At 38.6% G+C, this 17,575-nt stretch overlaps 1 protein-coding gene across 4 annotated transcripts in view; it reads left to right on the top strand.

Moving 5' to 3' along the window:
- Positions 1-17,575, top strand: part of SEMA3D (semaphorin 3D) — a 138,310-nt gene that overhangs the window by 84,012 nt on the left and 36,723 nt on the right. For all 4 annotated transcript variants that reach the window (XM_017807825.1, XM_017807826.1, XM_017807828.1 and 1 more), the window contains exons 8-9: positions 3,553-3,695; positions 17,246-17,360. In XM_017807825.1, coding sequence (XP_017663314.1) covers positions 3,553-3,695; positions 17,246-17,360 — 258 coding nt within the window. The remainder of the gene's footprint in view (positions 1-3,552; positions 3,696-17,245; positions 17,361-17,575) is intronic.

Genomic DNA, 17,575 nt, shown 5'->3' with positions numbered 1-17,575 from the left:
TCCAGTTCCTTGCAGGGCATCTCTATCTTGACTAATTAAGACATGTCTTAATCTCAGTGACTGAATAGCAGCTCCACAGAGGAGAAAAGGAGGAAGGCAGCTAATCTTTCCCATGACTCACGCTCACACATGCTCACACTCCTGCGCTCAGTGGCAGAGGGGATGGTGCCTCTGCTCAGACGTCAGCCCTTCTCCCGCAGAGCTGGAATCAGGCGTTCCCACAGCCACCGACTGGAACTGCCTCTCCTGTGGCTGTGGCTGGGGACGAGGCAAGTGGGGCTGGTGGCTCCTCTCCGGATGGCAAAGCTGCCCACTGGAACCCAGTCTGCCCTGGTTCAGCCCAGTGGGTAGAGGAGAGTATCCCGTGGTAGGATACCCGAGCACTACACACAGGCATGCACTAAACAGCTGCACATTCCTCCCTCCTTCATAGGAAGCTAAGGCTATAGCTGGAATGAGGGTTTCCCTGAATTGTATTAATCTCTACTTTTTTTTTTTTTCCTTCTCACTTTTTTCATAGCAATTTAGTAGTCTTTTCCAGGGCAAAGACTTCCAGGCAATGATTTCTTTATATCCTGTGAACTTTGGATGGGATTCAGCTCCCTTAGCTCTAAAAGGCAAAAAGCTTGCATCCTGTCTGAGCTCAATCCTTTCACTTGTCTCTGTAATTTACTGAGAGAGGTGACACTTCCAGAGGGTGACTCACCCCTCCTATTGCAGGAATCCTTCTTAAAATAAGATTATTCATTTGTCCCTCCCTGAGAGAGGACCTGGCTGAATATTGATTAGGAGTTTCACTTCTTGGTGATTATGATAATTGAGATGAGCACTATCATTTGCATTTTATCATGCCTTGTATTTCTGCCAGCCCAGCTACACAGACCTTCTGCCTTCCACTGTTTCAGGTTACTTTTTAATTTCTTTATGTTCTGGGACAGCTACTCCTTTACTGCCTTCTTTTTCTGAGGCTTAACTTTTCCATAAGTGTTACTGAGGCACACGTGGTTGCACTGTATAAAATTACTGCTGGTTTTAGAAGGGTGTGACAGCCAGCAGGTAACCAACAGCACACATGGCCACTCCAGCCAACCCTACAGTGAAGGACCAGGTGTATCAGCTTTTCCCACTAGGCCACATTAGCATGTTTAAAAAAGCACGAGCAACACCTGTACCATCTATTGTCAGAGTTCATGATGCCTGTAATCCCCTATTTGATTGCATACAATCCAGTCATGAAATTAATATGTGGGAAAATTTTCTCTTGAAGAAATTGGAGAGGGAACAATTCTGTGTATGGGAAAAGAAATAGTGGTTTAAAATCACCATCATTCATTTGTTTCCCATGCAAAGAATCCAAAAGCCTAATTCACAGTTAGTTTAAATGCACTTTTTTATGTCAAATGGATGGGTTAGAAAAGATCAGACAAAGATCTCATTTGCAGAACATAGTGTGCTTTTCAGATCATAATCTCTTCCATTAAATTGTTTTCACTTTCTTTGTCTTCATATCTCTTACAGTGTATTTTTGTTTGAATTTAACTTTCAACTTCAGTGTTTTCAATTGTGATTTAAAATTGTTAAATATTTGTGTTCCTTTAATTTGTTGAAGATTCTTCTAAATGTGTTCCAGGAACTGGTATTGAGACATTTGTTTTTGCATTTGGCCTGCCAAAGAAAGCAATGAAATTTAATTTAAAAACCCCCATACATTCAGTGTTTTGTTTTACGAATGTGGATTACAGAGAAAAAAAAATGGATGTGAATTTCAAAAGCATGGTATAGAAGTATTTCACAGGTTTTCCTATTAAATGGCTATTTAGCTAACTGCATATTTAAGAAACCATACTGCAAAAATACTTATTCATGCTTAGAGATCTAATCTTCAAAGTAGCCTTACAGGCCCTGAGGAGTAATTGAATATTTTCCTCAGGCTCATTTAGAAATCCTAGCTTAAATTTATAGATCTTGATGCCTGCATCATTTCATTTTTCCTGCTGACACCATTCTCTAGTGTCAGAAAGGTTTAAAATGCAAGCAGCACTGTGGCTATTTTGACCCACAAATTTACTTTTCTGTCTCAAAAATGCACGTTGAGCACTTTAATACATCCCATTCCGTCTCAGGCCTTTGACTGCGAACTTTTGAATCAAGAACTCTCTTTCTTTCCTGTGTGTACTGTAGAGTTCATGGTGAAAATTCCTCCAGGCTAATATAAAGTAACAATCATTATGAAAAGAGCAAAGGCATGAAGATACATTGAAAGCTGATAATACTATTCCCTCCATATCACCAGCATGCTCTGTTTGCTCTGCGTTCTTACACCACCCTCCTTATTGCTTTCTACTCCAGCCTACCTGATAATGAGGGACAAAGACTGTGTATTTTATTGCTGAAAGAATGTATTTTAGAGTCAAGGGTCTCTTTGCACTGTATTTGTATAGCCACTTCTGTTTAAAGAAAAACATCATTGATCCAAGTGCTCTCAGAAGAGCTCATCTATTGTAGCACACTGGGGAATGTCTTAAAAATCACTGCCCCAAGTATTTGGCTCACTTGTGCAAGACAGTGTTGTTGCCTGCTCTGCTGGAGTCAGGGACCCTCAAATACTTTAATTTCTGATTTTAGTGCAAAATTTAAAGGAAGAAGAAACAAACAAAAAAAACTGCACAAAACACCAAAACCCCTCAAGTAGTGAGCAGGTCGAGCAGGATTGGAGACCATGGGAGCTGAGAAAGACAGCAAAGAGCATCTTGGGCCAGTAAGATGCAGACAGCCAAGCTTACTTTAGCGTAGGTCAGAAATAATACAATGGCCCAGCATGTCAAGACAAGGAACTTTTTAGAAAAAGCAGATGTAAATTACCCAAACAAACCATTACATCGATATAGCTAATCCGTTTTCATCCACAAGGAATTGTGTGCTCAGTCAGTTTTGGAGCTTGCTGTGCTAACTGGGGAAGCCCAGCATGGCTCTGTATTGGATTTGGTATATATAATCAGCAAGATTGTTATATCATAGACATGTAGGAAACTTTTACCTTAAGAAGTTTTCATTTATATGACATTTTTAATCCCATAGGTCAATAAAGGTTCTTTCATTCCTTTGCAAGTTATCTCTAGTAAACAGTAGTGTATTTCTGTATTCATAACTGCTAAAATGCTAATTAAATGAATTTAAATTTTACCAGGTGATTTCAGAAAATCTGCTTAGCTTCATATTGGTAGCAAGAGCAGTAAAGTAGATTTGTGTAGGCAATATTTTGTACTGAGAGTTATCCTATTTTCAAACTGAGAATGATAACCAGTGCTGCGTATTTATGCAAGTGGTAGTGAGATATGTGCACAAAAACATCACATTAAGAGTAATTACTTCAGAGTCCATGACTCCATGTTTTTTTCTTGCAGTTAGTAAGGAACCCGCCACTAAATGTCTGTATAGTGATATTTTTGTTTCACTGGAAGATGCAACATAAGTGTAGAGATATTTAATAGTAAGTACTAAGGCTTGTCTTCATATTTTTAAAACACTCTCTCTTTTTTTTTTAATTTCTAGGAGCAAAATTCATTGGAACTTTTCCCATCCCAGATACCTATAACCCAGATGATGATAAAATCTACTTCTTTTTTCGAGAAATATCACAAGATAGTGGCACATCTGACAAGACAATCCTTTCCAGAGTTGGGAGAGTATGTAAGGTGAGAACTCTATCTTGTTTTTTTATTTAAAGAAAAAAAATCAAAGTTTAGTTTGTTTCTGTGAGAAATCTGTTTTCCTTTGTTACCCAATGAGCCATCATAGTAATTTTTCTGAAAATAGATTACTAATGCCATCTGAAATTTACCTTTCAAAAAATAGGCTTTATATTGACTTGTGTATCTCTTTTTAAAAAGCTAATATACTTATAAATTATAATCCTGTGTCCAAATGATAAAGTACTGACCTTCAGAGATGCAACAGTGACCTCCTTTGTTTCATGAGCTTTCAGTGAGGATTGATGTGTCAAAGTGTACATGGTGGCAGGGTATTTGGGTTTTCATGGAAAGTGCCCACTGAATGTGTGGATATACAAGCCCATCCCTTCAGCCTAGCCCTGTACATCATTCCTGGGCAGTACTGAAAGCTGGGGTCAGTCATTTGTTTCTGCACATTCCTGCTAATCAGCTGGGGTGAAGGGAGGCTAAAAATGTATATAGTTTCTGAGCTACACCCACATCTGCCTGGAGGTTTCCTCCCTTGGGAAGAAGCACGGTCCTTGACCCGTTGACCAGTAGAAGCCAGACCCCTAGCCTGCTGCAGTGTAAAAAGTTCATTTGGCTGGTGCCTGGTCTCCTTTAAATGGTTGATCCCTTCACTTTCTCTTCCATTATGCTTGGGTTTGCCCCTTATGGAAGATTTCTGCCCCTATGGTATATGCAGACTCAGGCGTTCATGAACTGCACTCTTTTTGGAGAAGCATCTCTGTCTAGGGCAGAAGCCTCCTCAAATGGTAATGAGAAGGAAAAACAGTTCCTGCATATGAAGACAGCAGTGTAGTTTGCTGTTCAAGGGCTGATTTTGCTGAGGTCTTCTTCCCATAGTGGCAGAAGGGTCTAATGACTTGTGTGTCAGACATACTCTCTATCCACTCTCTTGTCCCTTGGGATATTCCGTAGGAACAGAAGCAGTCTGTATAAGTGCTCCCATCCTGTCCTCAGGTCCTCAGTGAATCAAGATACCCAGGAATCATTGGTAAATGGGACTTTAAAACTGTCTTCATATTAATATATATAAGCTTTGAGCAAATGTTTATCTCGTGATGAACTAGATATCAGCAACACCATCACAGCGGTCACATGAGTAGCTACATTTCTACGATATCTTGTTTACAATCATTGACTTGCATTTTCTGAGCAATGTGACTCTGCTGGCAGTGAAAATTATCTTCTTGAGAAACTTGAATATTAGTAAATGACCAAAATCAATAAGTTGTTTGTGATCTGCAACAAGATGTGTCTGGGAGAAGAGCACCCATTCCAGCTAGTGGACACATGCTTAAGAGTGGACACACTTATGAATATGTAAATCTACAACTGCTCTGCAGTTCAGCAAACTCCAAACTCCAACTGAAATTTCAGTGACCATAACCACTTCACACTTCTGTCCTTGACCTAAAGTGTTAAGAAAACAAAAAACTCATTCATAAATCAGTTCTCTAGTAGCTTTTTAGCCAGACGAAAGAGTGAATAATCTTTAGCTGGGTATTTCACAGCAGTGTGATTAATAGCAGAATGGAAATGCAAACATATATGATTTGCTGCTAGACATGGCATTTGCTGATTATGAGAAAGCACTTAATGCATTAGGAGAAATTGATAGACAAAATTTTAAGCCAAGGCACATGAGAGAGTATAGCAAACTAAGATATATTAACTAGAGATCTCCAGCATCCTTTACCTAAAGAAAAAAAGAGATAAGATATCATAATAAAAGCATATATATCGTAAGGAAATCCTAATGACTATGTATAACGATACCTCAAATAAGACTGAATTTGTAGATTATTTCATGTTAATGAGAAAAAAATTCATGATTTTATTTTTAATAGCCAAAGCAAAACAATGAAAACTGACAAGCCAGGTGATTGATATTAATTGTTTTGCACTGTCTTTGTTTACCGAGCACTTCCCACTGGTTGCAGAATTCTTTTGATAATCCAGACTCCAGTTTTTATGTACATTTGTTTTCACTACCTTCAAATAAAAAAAAATATAATGCTAATTATTATAATTATAGTAGAATTATTTTGGGTATTTAATGTAATATAAAATATGCACATAGACTCCTGTTTATGAACTAAGATACTCTGGATCTCTGCTCTGGCGTGAAACATCTGCTATGCTTAATTGTCTGTGATATGGGAACAATGTCTTTGATTGCAACAGTTGATACCATAACAATTTCTACTCACACTGTCTCATTAATGTGACCTTACTACACAGAGTTAAGCCTTCTTTCCCTGGTAAGCAGAGAATAAAAGTGGATGGGAGGAGTCCAGCAACTTTTGAAATAATTTTCTTGATGTAAACATATTTTTTTTCTACTAGAACTTAGTTGCTGTCTACCTCACTGTGCCTTAGGGCTCCTGCACATTCATGCCAAAAACACATGCTGAAATTAGAATAGGCTTTGCTTTTAATAAGGAGCTTAGTCAATGCAGCCTATTCTTTGGCTAATTTTCAAGGGTTCAACAATATGGTCCTTACTGATCCTCTCCCTTAGGGGAAATCTTCTCTGGAAAGCCTTCCCCTTTCCCAGCTACTTTCAGACCCAGAAGACTACAATACTTTGCCCAGAGTCAAACAGCTGCCCCTTGTCATGTTCATCAGACCATACTTAGGGTCCTGAAGTATGAGCTGCACTGACACAGCACTCCATAGCACTCATGTAGGTTACGTCATCTTAATTCTGTGTATCACTAAGGGATATCAGCGGGACAAGGGAGGAAGTGCTTTCAACAGTCACTTTCAGAACCAGTTGTGTAATTTATCATGGCAAATGGCATTTCCTGTTTTTGGTTTGAGGGAAACAGAAGAAGTATCATTGCGCTATCGGTAATACCTGATAGTACTTAACAGTATGTTCATGGTTAACATAAATTGCAGTCTTTATGGTTATTTGCTTTCTTTTCATGTAAGACTATAAGTAAAAAGAAAAAAAATGCTGTGGAAGATTAGCCAGAAAAGTTTATTTCTTTTCTAAAATGCATATAGTTACACATATGTATATTAAGTGATCATACAAACCTTAACTCCTTAAGACTGTGGACCCACGTGTTTCTGTTTCTAGAAACATGGACATAAGCTTTTGCAGCTACATTGTCTTCAAGACCACACTGCTGAACCAGTTTGCATCAGCTGAAGTTGACACAGTAATTACACACTAAGCAAGTGATTGAAGAAAAAAAAAAAATAAAATTTGCAGCATCCATGTGTTGTGCCCTGTGCAGTCAAATAACAAGTCAGCTACATTTTTTTGTATATCTGCTGCTAAATGATCGTAGAATTCTAATTTGGTTTATCGATGACTTCACACATACACAAATATAGCCCTAGAAAGACCCAGGTTTCCCCCCTATTTTCCCCACTCAGATAAAGAGAAAAATAAAAATTCTAACACAAAAGAGTCCACAGAAAGGTTTTGGAGAGGGAAGAAGGTTGTTGAAGCTTTTGTTTGTTTGTTATCTATATAGAAACACACTTCTTTTCAAAGTTATAATCTCATTCTGTTGGAATGGAGTGGAAATTAGCCAAAAGCAGTAGTCTCTCTGCTGCAGTATGAAATTCCTGTTTATTATTACAGTGGTTTGCATGTGTTGTGTTATAAGATTCTTTTTAATGGTTTTGATGATGTATTGCAAAAGTTAGGGCGTGCAGTCTTAGAGACTGGTTTCTGAGACCTCGACTGCCAAGTCTTTGGCCTCTGATGCTTTCCCATATTTCCCAAAGTGTTCAGTATCCAGAAGCAACCTTTGTTCTAGTGGGAACAAGTGAGCTCTTTGTCTTTTTTTTTTTTTTTCCATCCCTATATATGCCACGCTGTACCTGGGGACAAGAATATAGCAATTAGGCACAGCCCTCTTGGTTAAACTGTACTTTCTAAGCACACTGGAATGTAATCATTTTAAGAGCTCTTGAGTTGAGAGCCCTGGACACACCCAGCATTCCACCTTTAGGTGATGTTATTTATTTCCAAAGCCATGAACATGAGCAGAGTTCAAGGCTATGACCTTGTCTCCCATCTGGTACTTTAAGCACTTTGTATTCCCAGAGTGGCAGGAGGCAGCTATTCCGCTGAGACTCCAAGTCTGGTGTCTCCAGTGGGCTTTACCACAGGGCTGCTTGGATGTAAAAGTTAAGAGGTATTTTTCTTGTCCTGGAAATAGTCTAGCCATGCCTTTACTGTGACTAGGGATAACTGGGTCTTAACATAATTTGTATTTCTATACTGTGTTATGCTACACTGTGTAGATAATTGATCTCCAAAACCTTTTGGGTTATCCTCACACTGTAATGCTTTATTGTTCAGCCCTGCTAGCTGGGGTCCCGGAAGCAAAATAGCCATGTTAACATGTTCTCAGCAGGGCTAATTAGTCTGGGCTCAGAGCCATACTCGTGCAGCTATCCTGCTTCCAGTTCTGGAGGCAACTCATTCCAGACAAGATTTAACTTCCTGCATATTACATGCTTATATACCTCCTCTGTCACCATAATATTGCCCAACTACAATGCCAGCCGTGGGTAATAATTTTTTCTTTCTTGATTTCTCAATGATAATGATTAAAAACATTCTGAAACAGTCATCCCTAGAACAACTTTGGCCCTCATTTGCCCCTTGAGTGTCTTTGCAGCAGTGATTCTTTCTGCAGCCAACTCCTCTTGGACTTCCAAATTTGATATTTGTATAATATATGCCATTTGAAATGTTTCAAATTATGTAGAAAAGCAGATGCTCATCATGTTAATTTCATTTTTAGGGGCTGATGTGTTGGAGGCAGGCCAGTTCCATACAATATCTGCTTCTAGCTGTGATGGATTAAGAGATATAGCATGAGGCTTTGTCAGGTCTTTTAGTCCAACTTTCCTTATTGGCAAGGGTAGAAGCATAAGTATAGGAAGTTTTGTATATTTTCTGTCCCTCATGGGTGTGTTTCAATAATATAATGGGGGGGGGGGGAAATCATGATTTACAGATGAAGCAAAAATATGTAAGTTATGCTTATGTATAAAGAGGTGTGACTGAATTTTAGTGAGCCTCAGGGAAAATGAAAAAGAAATTGCAGTGTCAAGATAGAGCTTTAAAAACTGGATTATGGAAGTGCAGCTGCACAACCTCTGAAGCAAACTCTGGAAATGATCCTAGTTACCAGAGAGACTCATTGCAGAAGACACTGTCAGTAACCCACTGGCTCAAAAGTGGAAGCCTGCAGAGTTAATTGGAGTGGAGTTCCTATATCTAATCCAAAGTCCCTGTGCTTCCAAGTGCTTTGACTCATATGTTCAAATATCTCTGAGTAGCAAATTTCTGATTTTGAAATTTCTTCATGTGATAAAATTATCTTCCTGTCTTTTTTTTTTTTTTCTGTCAGCATGTTTAATATGAGAATGTACTGTGGTTTACAGTTTTGCTGTTGAGTACATTGTTGCAAATGCAGATGTTTCAGAATTCTAAATTCTAAATGACTATCTAAAATGATGACCTACCTTTGTTTTTTGGTCTCATGCCCTTCTCAGCTCTCAACCTCTGGTTATCAATACCGTGGTCACTGTCCCACACTAGTGACTTCAGGCACTTGTAAATATCCAAGCGAGGAAACTAATTATCAGGCATTCACTCCAGTAAAGGCAGATGCCTACTTCTTAGAGGAAGACTGCTTCCATCTTCAATCCAAATTACTCTCTGAAGTACATATTTTCCACTGTCTATAAAGGGAGCTTTGCCCTACTGGGTCCCTGGAATGTGAAAATCAAGGCATTTTTATTTAAGAATGGCAATTCTGAATGGCAAATTCAAGCCTATTTGTTCAGAAAGCAACCAGTTTATCCCAGTGCTACATCTCACACTGCTCCAGTTTCACAATGTTCTTAATCTGTTCAAACAATATAAATTCTGATCTCCTGATTGACATTAATTTCATGATCCCTCAAGTCACTTGACTTGCCTGTAGCTTCATGATGAAGAATGCTACCTTTCATAACCTGAAGGTTTTTATATCCTTTATATGTATCTATATCATATAATTTATATTATCTATATATGAAAATTTAGATGTCAGGTAAAGGCAGGTCAAACACACTGGAATAAACCGTGAACAGTTTATTCTAAAAATTTAAGTAGATTTTCATGAGAATTCCGTAACATAATTTATTAGTTCAACCATAAGTCTTTGCTAACTTCAGATTACCACTGAAGTTGGAATGAACAGCCTAATGGTAGATATAGTAGAGTACATCTATTTTGTGGCAGCCTTTGAACAGTTTGGGGAAATACTCTTAATACTAGCACACCTGCTGGAGGTAATCTTAGCAGGGTTGCTGAATGACCTTGAGGTAAAACGGGGTTTAATTTTATTCTTTCATCTATCCCAAAGGACAACTTGCTGTTGTCATTTTCTTGTCTTTACCTGAGCCTGTTAGTTTCTGGCTTTTGTGGGTTTTTCTCATAGTAAGTTTAGCAACAGTCCAGAATTTTTCTTTGCTGCGTAGTTAGATTTTCCAGTCTGGATCCCATCCAAAGATAATTTGGTAGAAACCTCTGGGTGTGATATTTAAATACTTTCCAAAATAAAAATCGACATTTTCCATAGTGAACCAAACAGTTACACATGCTCAGTGTGAGTACGTTGTGGCTCTGGATGAAATAAAAACAACCCTGATTGCGGAGCAGGAGCTCACAGCTAAACCACTATGTCTCTCACTCATAATTCAGACAGAGGGCTTTTCCATGGTAGATGTGTCCTATGTAAGTAAGTAATGGCCAGTCTTCGCGAGCAAAGATTTGGGAAAGGTCATTAACCCTTCGAGCCTGCACAGTGGATTTTTTTAGGTGAGACCCAGCGTGCGCTGAACTGAGCCCACCCTTTAATCCTGAGGTTCATCTGCCGGGGCCGAGTGAAACTCGGACAGTGGCAGTGAGGGTCTCAGAACGTAGGTTTGTTTAGAGTGACCTTCTCTTAGATGGATTGCCTCACAGGGCTAACGAGCTCCATCTGCCCGGGGGGCCGGGAATCGAACCCGGGTCGCAGCGGTGAGAGTCCTGCACCCTAACCACTAGACCACCAGAGGCCCCAGATGTGTCCTATAGTCTTGTCATTTTTGCTATTGTTGTGATAAAGTCCCTTTTTCCCATTGTCTTAATGCTGAGAAATGTGTGAACATCCAGGGTAGTATCCTTACACATAGGTCTTATGTCCAGTTTTACATTGGGTCATATTCAGCTACTTGAGCTTCATTCTGTTTTTGTGCCAAAGAATTCCCTGGCTCAGTTGTGCTGGGCTCTTATCCATTTCAGCTGAGGAAGCCAAAAACAGGCTTGGCACTAGGCATGGCACTCATGCATTCTGGTGACTACATATATGTGTGTTCTTGCCTAATCCTGCCTCTAGATAGGCAAGGGCATCAGTTGAGACAAATGTTTAGCTTTTCTGCTTGGGTTGTTTTGTTTTTTGTTTTGTTTTGTTTTGTCTTTTTTCTGAGATCTATATTTGACTCTGGTTTTTGCAATCAATTTAGGACATGCACAGAGCTCAATGAATGATTTGATCCACAGCCTATAATCTTAGTTTGTAGAAGATACTATTTATCCTGTCCAATTCTTTTGCAACAAGCAGTGTGGTTTTCACTGAGGGAATGAAGCCAGCTGGTACATAGTGGCAGGTTATGAGGTCAACAAATACACTGCACTACTGATGGACACCCTTTAGTCATAGTGCCTGATATGGTGTCTCTGTCTCAGGACAGGAAAAATAAGCAGAGAGCCAGGACAAGCTGTGAATTAGGTTCAGGAGTATGATGGATGATGATTTCAGAAGGAAAAGTCCCAGGGACCAAGAGGCAGTCTGGGGTTTTGCAAAACTGTACACCAGAGTATGAGTTTTCTGGTTCTAGTTGTGGTGGCATCAAACTTTCAATAAAGATGCAGTTTCTATGAGGGATCTGTGCTGGTTTGTGCCTTCAGTTCTGTTTTATTATGTGCAAATGCTACCACAGTGATAGAGATCTTGGAAAGCACAGTCCATAGTACTTTAGATCAACAGTTCAAGAAGCAGAAGTATTATACACTAGCAATATCTGCAGTGACTGGAGGGGTTGGTGCCATTTTACAGGAAGCGGTATGTAATCCTATAATGAGATGCTTTCCCCAGGAAAGATTCTGTAATCTCATAGAAAGAGCAGAATTACTACACAGAGTCACCACCTGGTTATGAGATGGGGACTGCAGACACAGAGGAAAACTAACTTTCCGAAGTTTGTGCGATGTATCCATAGCAGTGCAGTCAAAGATCTAAAGTCTCATGTGCCTTCTTTCACTTGTTTATATTCCAAGTGTACTTTTATTCTCTCTCAAGTCACACTCCATGTGTTGCTTGATGTTTTTGGATGTAACTCGTAGCCTGCTGAAATCCTGGGAGGAGTCTTTCATCTGACATCAGAATGGCTTGGACAAGAAATTCTGAACCTTAATTCCTGAAGGAGTGAATTTAACTTTCCCATGTTAGGTCAGCACTAACAGAGTCGGGTGGGGCTAGAATATATAAGTAAAATTAAATAATTATAAAATAACTATGAATTTGAAGACAGAAATTGAAAGAAGACTGTTGGCTGTTTCTCCATTTGTAAAGTCAGCTGGAAGGCTTTTTTTTTCCCCTCCATGATGTAAGGCTTTGCTGCAGGGGATGCCGTTTGTTTCTGGTAGCTTTGTAATGTAGTTAGGCTTCAGTAAGAGAAAGGCTCCAGGGCCTTTTGCAGTTTCAGCACTTTCCCCCTCTGTTCTCCAGCATTTCCTTTTATTCAGGCCAGGAATTCTCCTTGGATGGTCCTTCTGCACATCTTGCCACTGGCTGTAATTAATAACCTGCTTCTAGAAATTCCACTCATTGTCTTTTTTCTTTTTTCTTCCCCCCTCCTTTTTTTTTTTTTCCTTTTAGAAGCTGTTCAGGATAATTACTGTCTTTAAAGTTTTATGAATCACAGTGTTTGACATCTTTGATGTAGACTGATTTTTCAGATAACTGCACTTTTTGTTCTAATGTTCAATTTGTCACTGTTACTTACAAACAAGTAAGAGATTTAAAACCCCAAAGATGCAGATGTTCTTTAGCTTCATTGCCATCTGTTTTCCAGCCTACTGGATTCCAAGACTAACTCTTGTGCATTTTAATGAAGCTACGTTTATATAATATATATAAGATACAATAGAAAAGAAAATAGATACAACAGAAAGTCTTTAAGTTGATTTTTAAATCACTTGATCCAAGAGCAATATTTTTTCTGACGGCTTTTATTTTCATGATAAAGTTATCTTTAACTAGAGAGTTTGAAAAATGTGTTGTTTTGCTCTGTTGTACATAAATTGAAGATCAGAAAACTAAGATTTCAATGGAAGTCTCCCAAGAGGGGTGTATGATATGGCCTTAATTTACTTCACAAGTTATACACTGTAACATTTAAACAGCATTTTTCCTGGTTGTCAGAAAGCCTTACACTTACCCTGCTGATTGAAGTTATACATCAGATAGTTGAATTCTTAGTGTAGTTTGGTAGAAACTTGATTTCTCACTCCAACAAATTGTTTCTTACAACCAGCTCATTGAAAAGGATTTCTGTGGAATAAGAGTCTGTCTGATTTGTTAAAGTCATATTGGATTACTTCCAATTTATCTAGATAATTTCTGTGTTTAAATCTTTGTGATATATGGGGTAATATTTCCTCAACAGGTGACAGGTTGAACAGCCTCCCCTTCTAGTTGGCAATTATCGAAATTTCTAACTCAGGCAAACACAAGCAACCAAGATTTTACAGGTACTACTTTCTTTTAAAAAGAAAGTATTTCAGGCAGAAGTGTTGGTATTTGTTGCAGCTTGTGAGAGTACAAAGCAGTAAGTGCTAATTAAAGCTTTATTTATATTCAAAATGAAATATGCAGTCTTAAGTGCCTTCATCTGTCCAGTAACAAAGTTTATAGTAAACACTGCTAATCCAGTGTGCTTAGAAGTGATATTTTGGGAGATAAGATTTCAGGTACTTGAGACTGTTTGGCTGTTACAAGGAGATTAGCCATATTTTTGGAATGAAAGGCTTGCTCATGGTGCCTTCTGCTTCTATCAGCACTTAAATTTATCTTGTCTTCTTGTCTCATCTCCCAGAAATATTTTGAGTTCTTTGTCTTTAGACCCTATCTCTTGTCAAAAATCATTTCAGTACATCCAGTTTATCACTTAAACAGACTTGAGGCAAATCCTTACTTGGTGTAAATCAGTTCAGCAGTCTTCTTAGGAGTTTAAGACTCTTGTTGAACCCTTGTTTTCTGTTCACCTATACACTGACTGGGTTTTGCTTTGGTGATTTTCGCTCTTCCATCCATTTTTTCTAATCCACTGACTACCCATCCCGTACATCTTATTATATTAATGTCCTGCTCTACAGACAGCTCACAGCATTTGAGTACATCAGTGATTCATTGCAGACTGATATTAAGTAATCTTTTTGACAGAAGAGACTGTCTTCTTTCTGTAGCAACCCAGTCTCAAAAACGTTTTGGGCCAGTATGTCCCTTGTGCAGCCTCTCAGAGGCCAATAATCATAAACTATGATGGTCCAAGGAATCTACAGCAAAGTGAGCAGATATGATGCAAAGTGAATGAGTTCATGCCAACATAGTCTGAAGGAAAGGAGAAAAAACTCATGTTCTCCAGCACCTGAAGCCTCAAGATGGGTCAAAAACTGACCTAATACACACCAAAAATAGTATAAGGAAAAAGCCAGACATTTCCAGAGCTTTGTAGGACCAATACTACTTGAAGTCCAGAAGCAAAGATATGCCTATACTATTTGTAGTTTCTGAACCTCCTTGATTTGAGCTGAACTAATTCTATAAGTAGATAAAATGATCATGTCCTTTGTCAGTTCCTGCGCTTTCTCTGTCAGTGAATCCTGTGCACATAGTAGGAAAGACACTATTAATCAGAAATGACATAAAGAATTGAAAGTACTGTATGGCTGCTAATCAAAAAAATTCCCCAAAAGCCCCAAAAACCACAAACAAAAACATCCTCCTAGTAAAATGTCCACTTCATTTCATTCAGCCGTGGTGGTAGGAAGAAGCACGTTGAAGGATATGTCAGCATATTATATGTACAACTGTCTGAATCAGTGAAAGGTCTTTTCACTTTCTCAATTTCTGCACCATAAATTTGTCACTCTCAGGCTTCAGAAGGACTTGGTAGCTCTTGGAACGCTGACTGGTCATTGAAACCCCCTTCATCTGTTACAAACTCTTCAGTGTTATTTTGGCAGCTTTGGATATGTAAGACACACCTAGAGAATGTCAGCTCTGATGCCTCTTAAATTCAAGTAACACAGTTAACGTCATGTCCTGGCTTGAAAGCATGTAAATACAGATAAATCTTAAATCCAGTGGAATCTTATACTTTAAAGCACATAGCACTTGCTAAGATTGCTTCCTTTGAGCACAGTATTTGGCTCACACAGCTCTTCAGGTACTTGGTGGAACTACTGATTCATTTAAAATAAGCATTTGTGGAAATGTTGTGTTGGATCACAACTTTGGAGTGTAAAACACAAGTATATATCTTTCCATCTCAGGCAAAAGCTGAATGCCTGAAGTGATTGGAGCTGGAGCTAGACAAGAGTCCTTCTTCCATTCCACCTCCATCACTTTCTCCATGTATTCTGATCCTAGCCAGGCAGTTAGCTCCTCTGATGCTTCGCTGCATCCACCAGAAATCAAAGTGGAAGCCCTGCAATGTGAGAGTTGCTTAGCTAATCCGAGTTGCCAGAGGAAAGAAAAGCTTAACACTTCTTGCTTTTTAAGATTCTTTTTCGTGTCTTTGTAGTTGGTTGGTTTGAACTGCACCACAAAATTTATTTGCCATATCTTTGAACAGAACACACACATGCAGAGTTTCTTTTTGCTATTGGCTTCAGGCTGCTAATTCTGACACCTTTGTAATAAATCTGTTGGGTAGATGCAAAGCTTTAGACTTGGCAGGACCTCAGGAAATCGAGAGAGGAGGCAGCAATTCTTGTAAGAGCAGGGGTTCCAAAGGCAATATATGAAGTGGAATCATTTCCAACTGAGTTAATCTATTTAAAAGTAGCAGGTACATGAAAAGAGAAAGTGGTTAGAGTGCATTACCAGAGAAGTGTTACTCCTTGTGAAGTGGTTTCAGCACTTAAATCCATCTTTCTGAATGCCTGTAATGCGTATGACACAGCCCTGAAGGGCCAGATACGATCTTCAGAAATGACATGTAATTTCCACCACCCAGTATTTCTTACTGGCTGGTTCTATACCTTCAGGGTTGCAAAGTCAATTAACAAAAAACTGATTTCTCCTAATGAATCTGAAGTGGTTGAATATTTATCGTCAAATTTTTGGTCCTGTAACTTACAGCTCAGATCCCCTAGACCTGAAAGTTTTTAAATGAAAGCAGTAGGCACCTTCATGGGGTAATTCAGAACCTGCAGCTGGGAGACTACTCTTGATGATTACATTTCTCTTAAGTGTTTGAGTCCTTGTTCCTACTGGTATATCATTGTCCTTACCATTTTCAGAATGAAAAATTTTGGGGCCTAAATAGCTTTGTGCAACATAAATAGTTATGCTGTTTGAGAGCAATGGAAGACAGATAAATGTAATTAATTAGATTTTTCATGTACTCAGTGGAAGGAATACATGAGCAAACTCCTAGTTCCAGATTCTTAAAATTTAAATCTTCTAAAATCCACTACCCATGTCCCCCTACTGACCCAACTCAGTAGAAGGAAATCTACCCTTCAGAAGGGTAATTCAAATTTCAGATGACCCTTTATAGCTTTTTGTTTCTCCAGTGACTAAAGGAAATTTGGAGAAATATGCTTATGTTTTGCAAACCCACAGTAAAATAAAGGGAAAAAACCCCAAATCTTTTGTGGAGGATAAACTGATATTTCCATAACAATGATTATTAAAATAATATGACTGGTTTTTCCTGGAATGCATTTCTCTCTCTATTATGTTCACAAAGCAAACAGGACAGTATTTATGTTGTAAGCTTCTGATGATTATAGTTTTTCTTTTTTGAGAAATCTATCCAAAACTTTCAGTACTATTATTTGATTTGTAAAGAATTCTCAAAGAACAACTGATTGCAAAAATTAGCATCACAGGGAGCAAGAAATCACATGATATAGACCTATGTTTTCACAGCATTCCAGTCATAAAGCTGATGAGAGAACTTTGCAATCAGATTTCAGTGTAATTAGGAGATTTGAATTGGCCACTGTCTGAGCTGAGAAGTAACTATGGGAGCTACTTATAAAAAGGCAGTCCTACACTGTTTCAGGGGAAAAAAATAATGAAAAAAAGGCCTTGATGTTGTGGTAAGATCAAACTGTGGAATCAGACAGAAAAAGTGCAGTCTGTGCTGCCATATGTTAAAGCTCTTATCTGTTTAATGTTAAGGTATTTTCATTTTCTTTTTGTTAGAATGATATGGGAGGCCAAAGGAGCCTAATAAACAAGTGGACAACTTTTCTGAAAGCCAGGCTTGTGTGTTCCATACCTGGTCCTGAAGGAGCAGACACACATTTTGATGAGCTGCGTAAGTTGATTTATCTTTAATGGTCTATTTTGACATTAATATTGCCTGGGATTTTTTAGTTTTGTTTTTGTGTTTTTGTTTTTTTTTTCTTCACCCTGATCTGTAGAAGCACTGTGTCTCGTTCTGACTTTACTCCTCTTCCAAACAGTAGTAGTAGTATCTCTGACTTTTATCAGAAGTCCCAGAATTGATCTGATCAGAATTACAGGGTTTTT

This window comes from Lepidothrix coronata, unplaced genomic scaffold (assembly GCF_001604755.1).
Source record: "Lepidothrix coronata isolate B3197 unplaced genomic scaffold, Lepidothrix_coronata-1.0 Scaffold20, whole genome shotgun sequence".
NCBI lineage: Eukaryota > Metazoa > Chordata > Aves > Passeriformes > Pipridae > Lepidothrix > Lepidothrix coronata.
The sequence above is the reverse complement of the archived record's forward strand: the minus strand, read 5'-3'. Positions and strand labels throughout refer to the sequence as shown.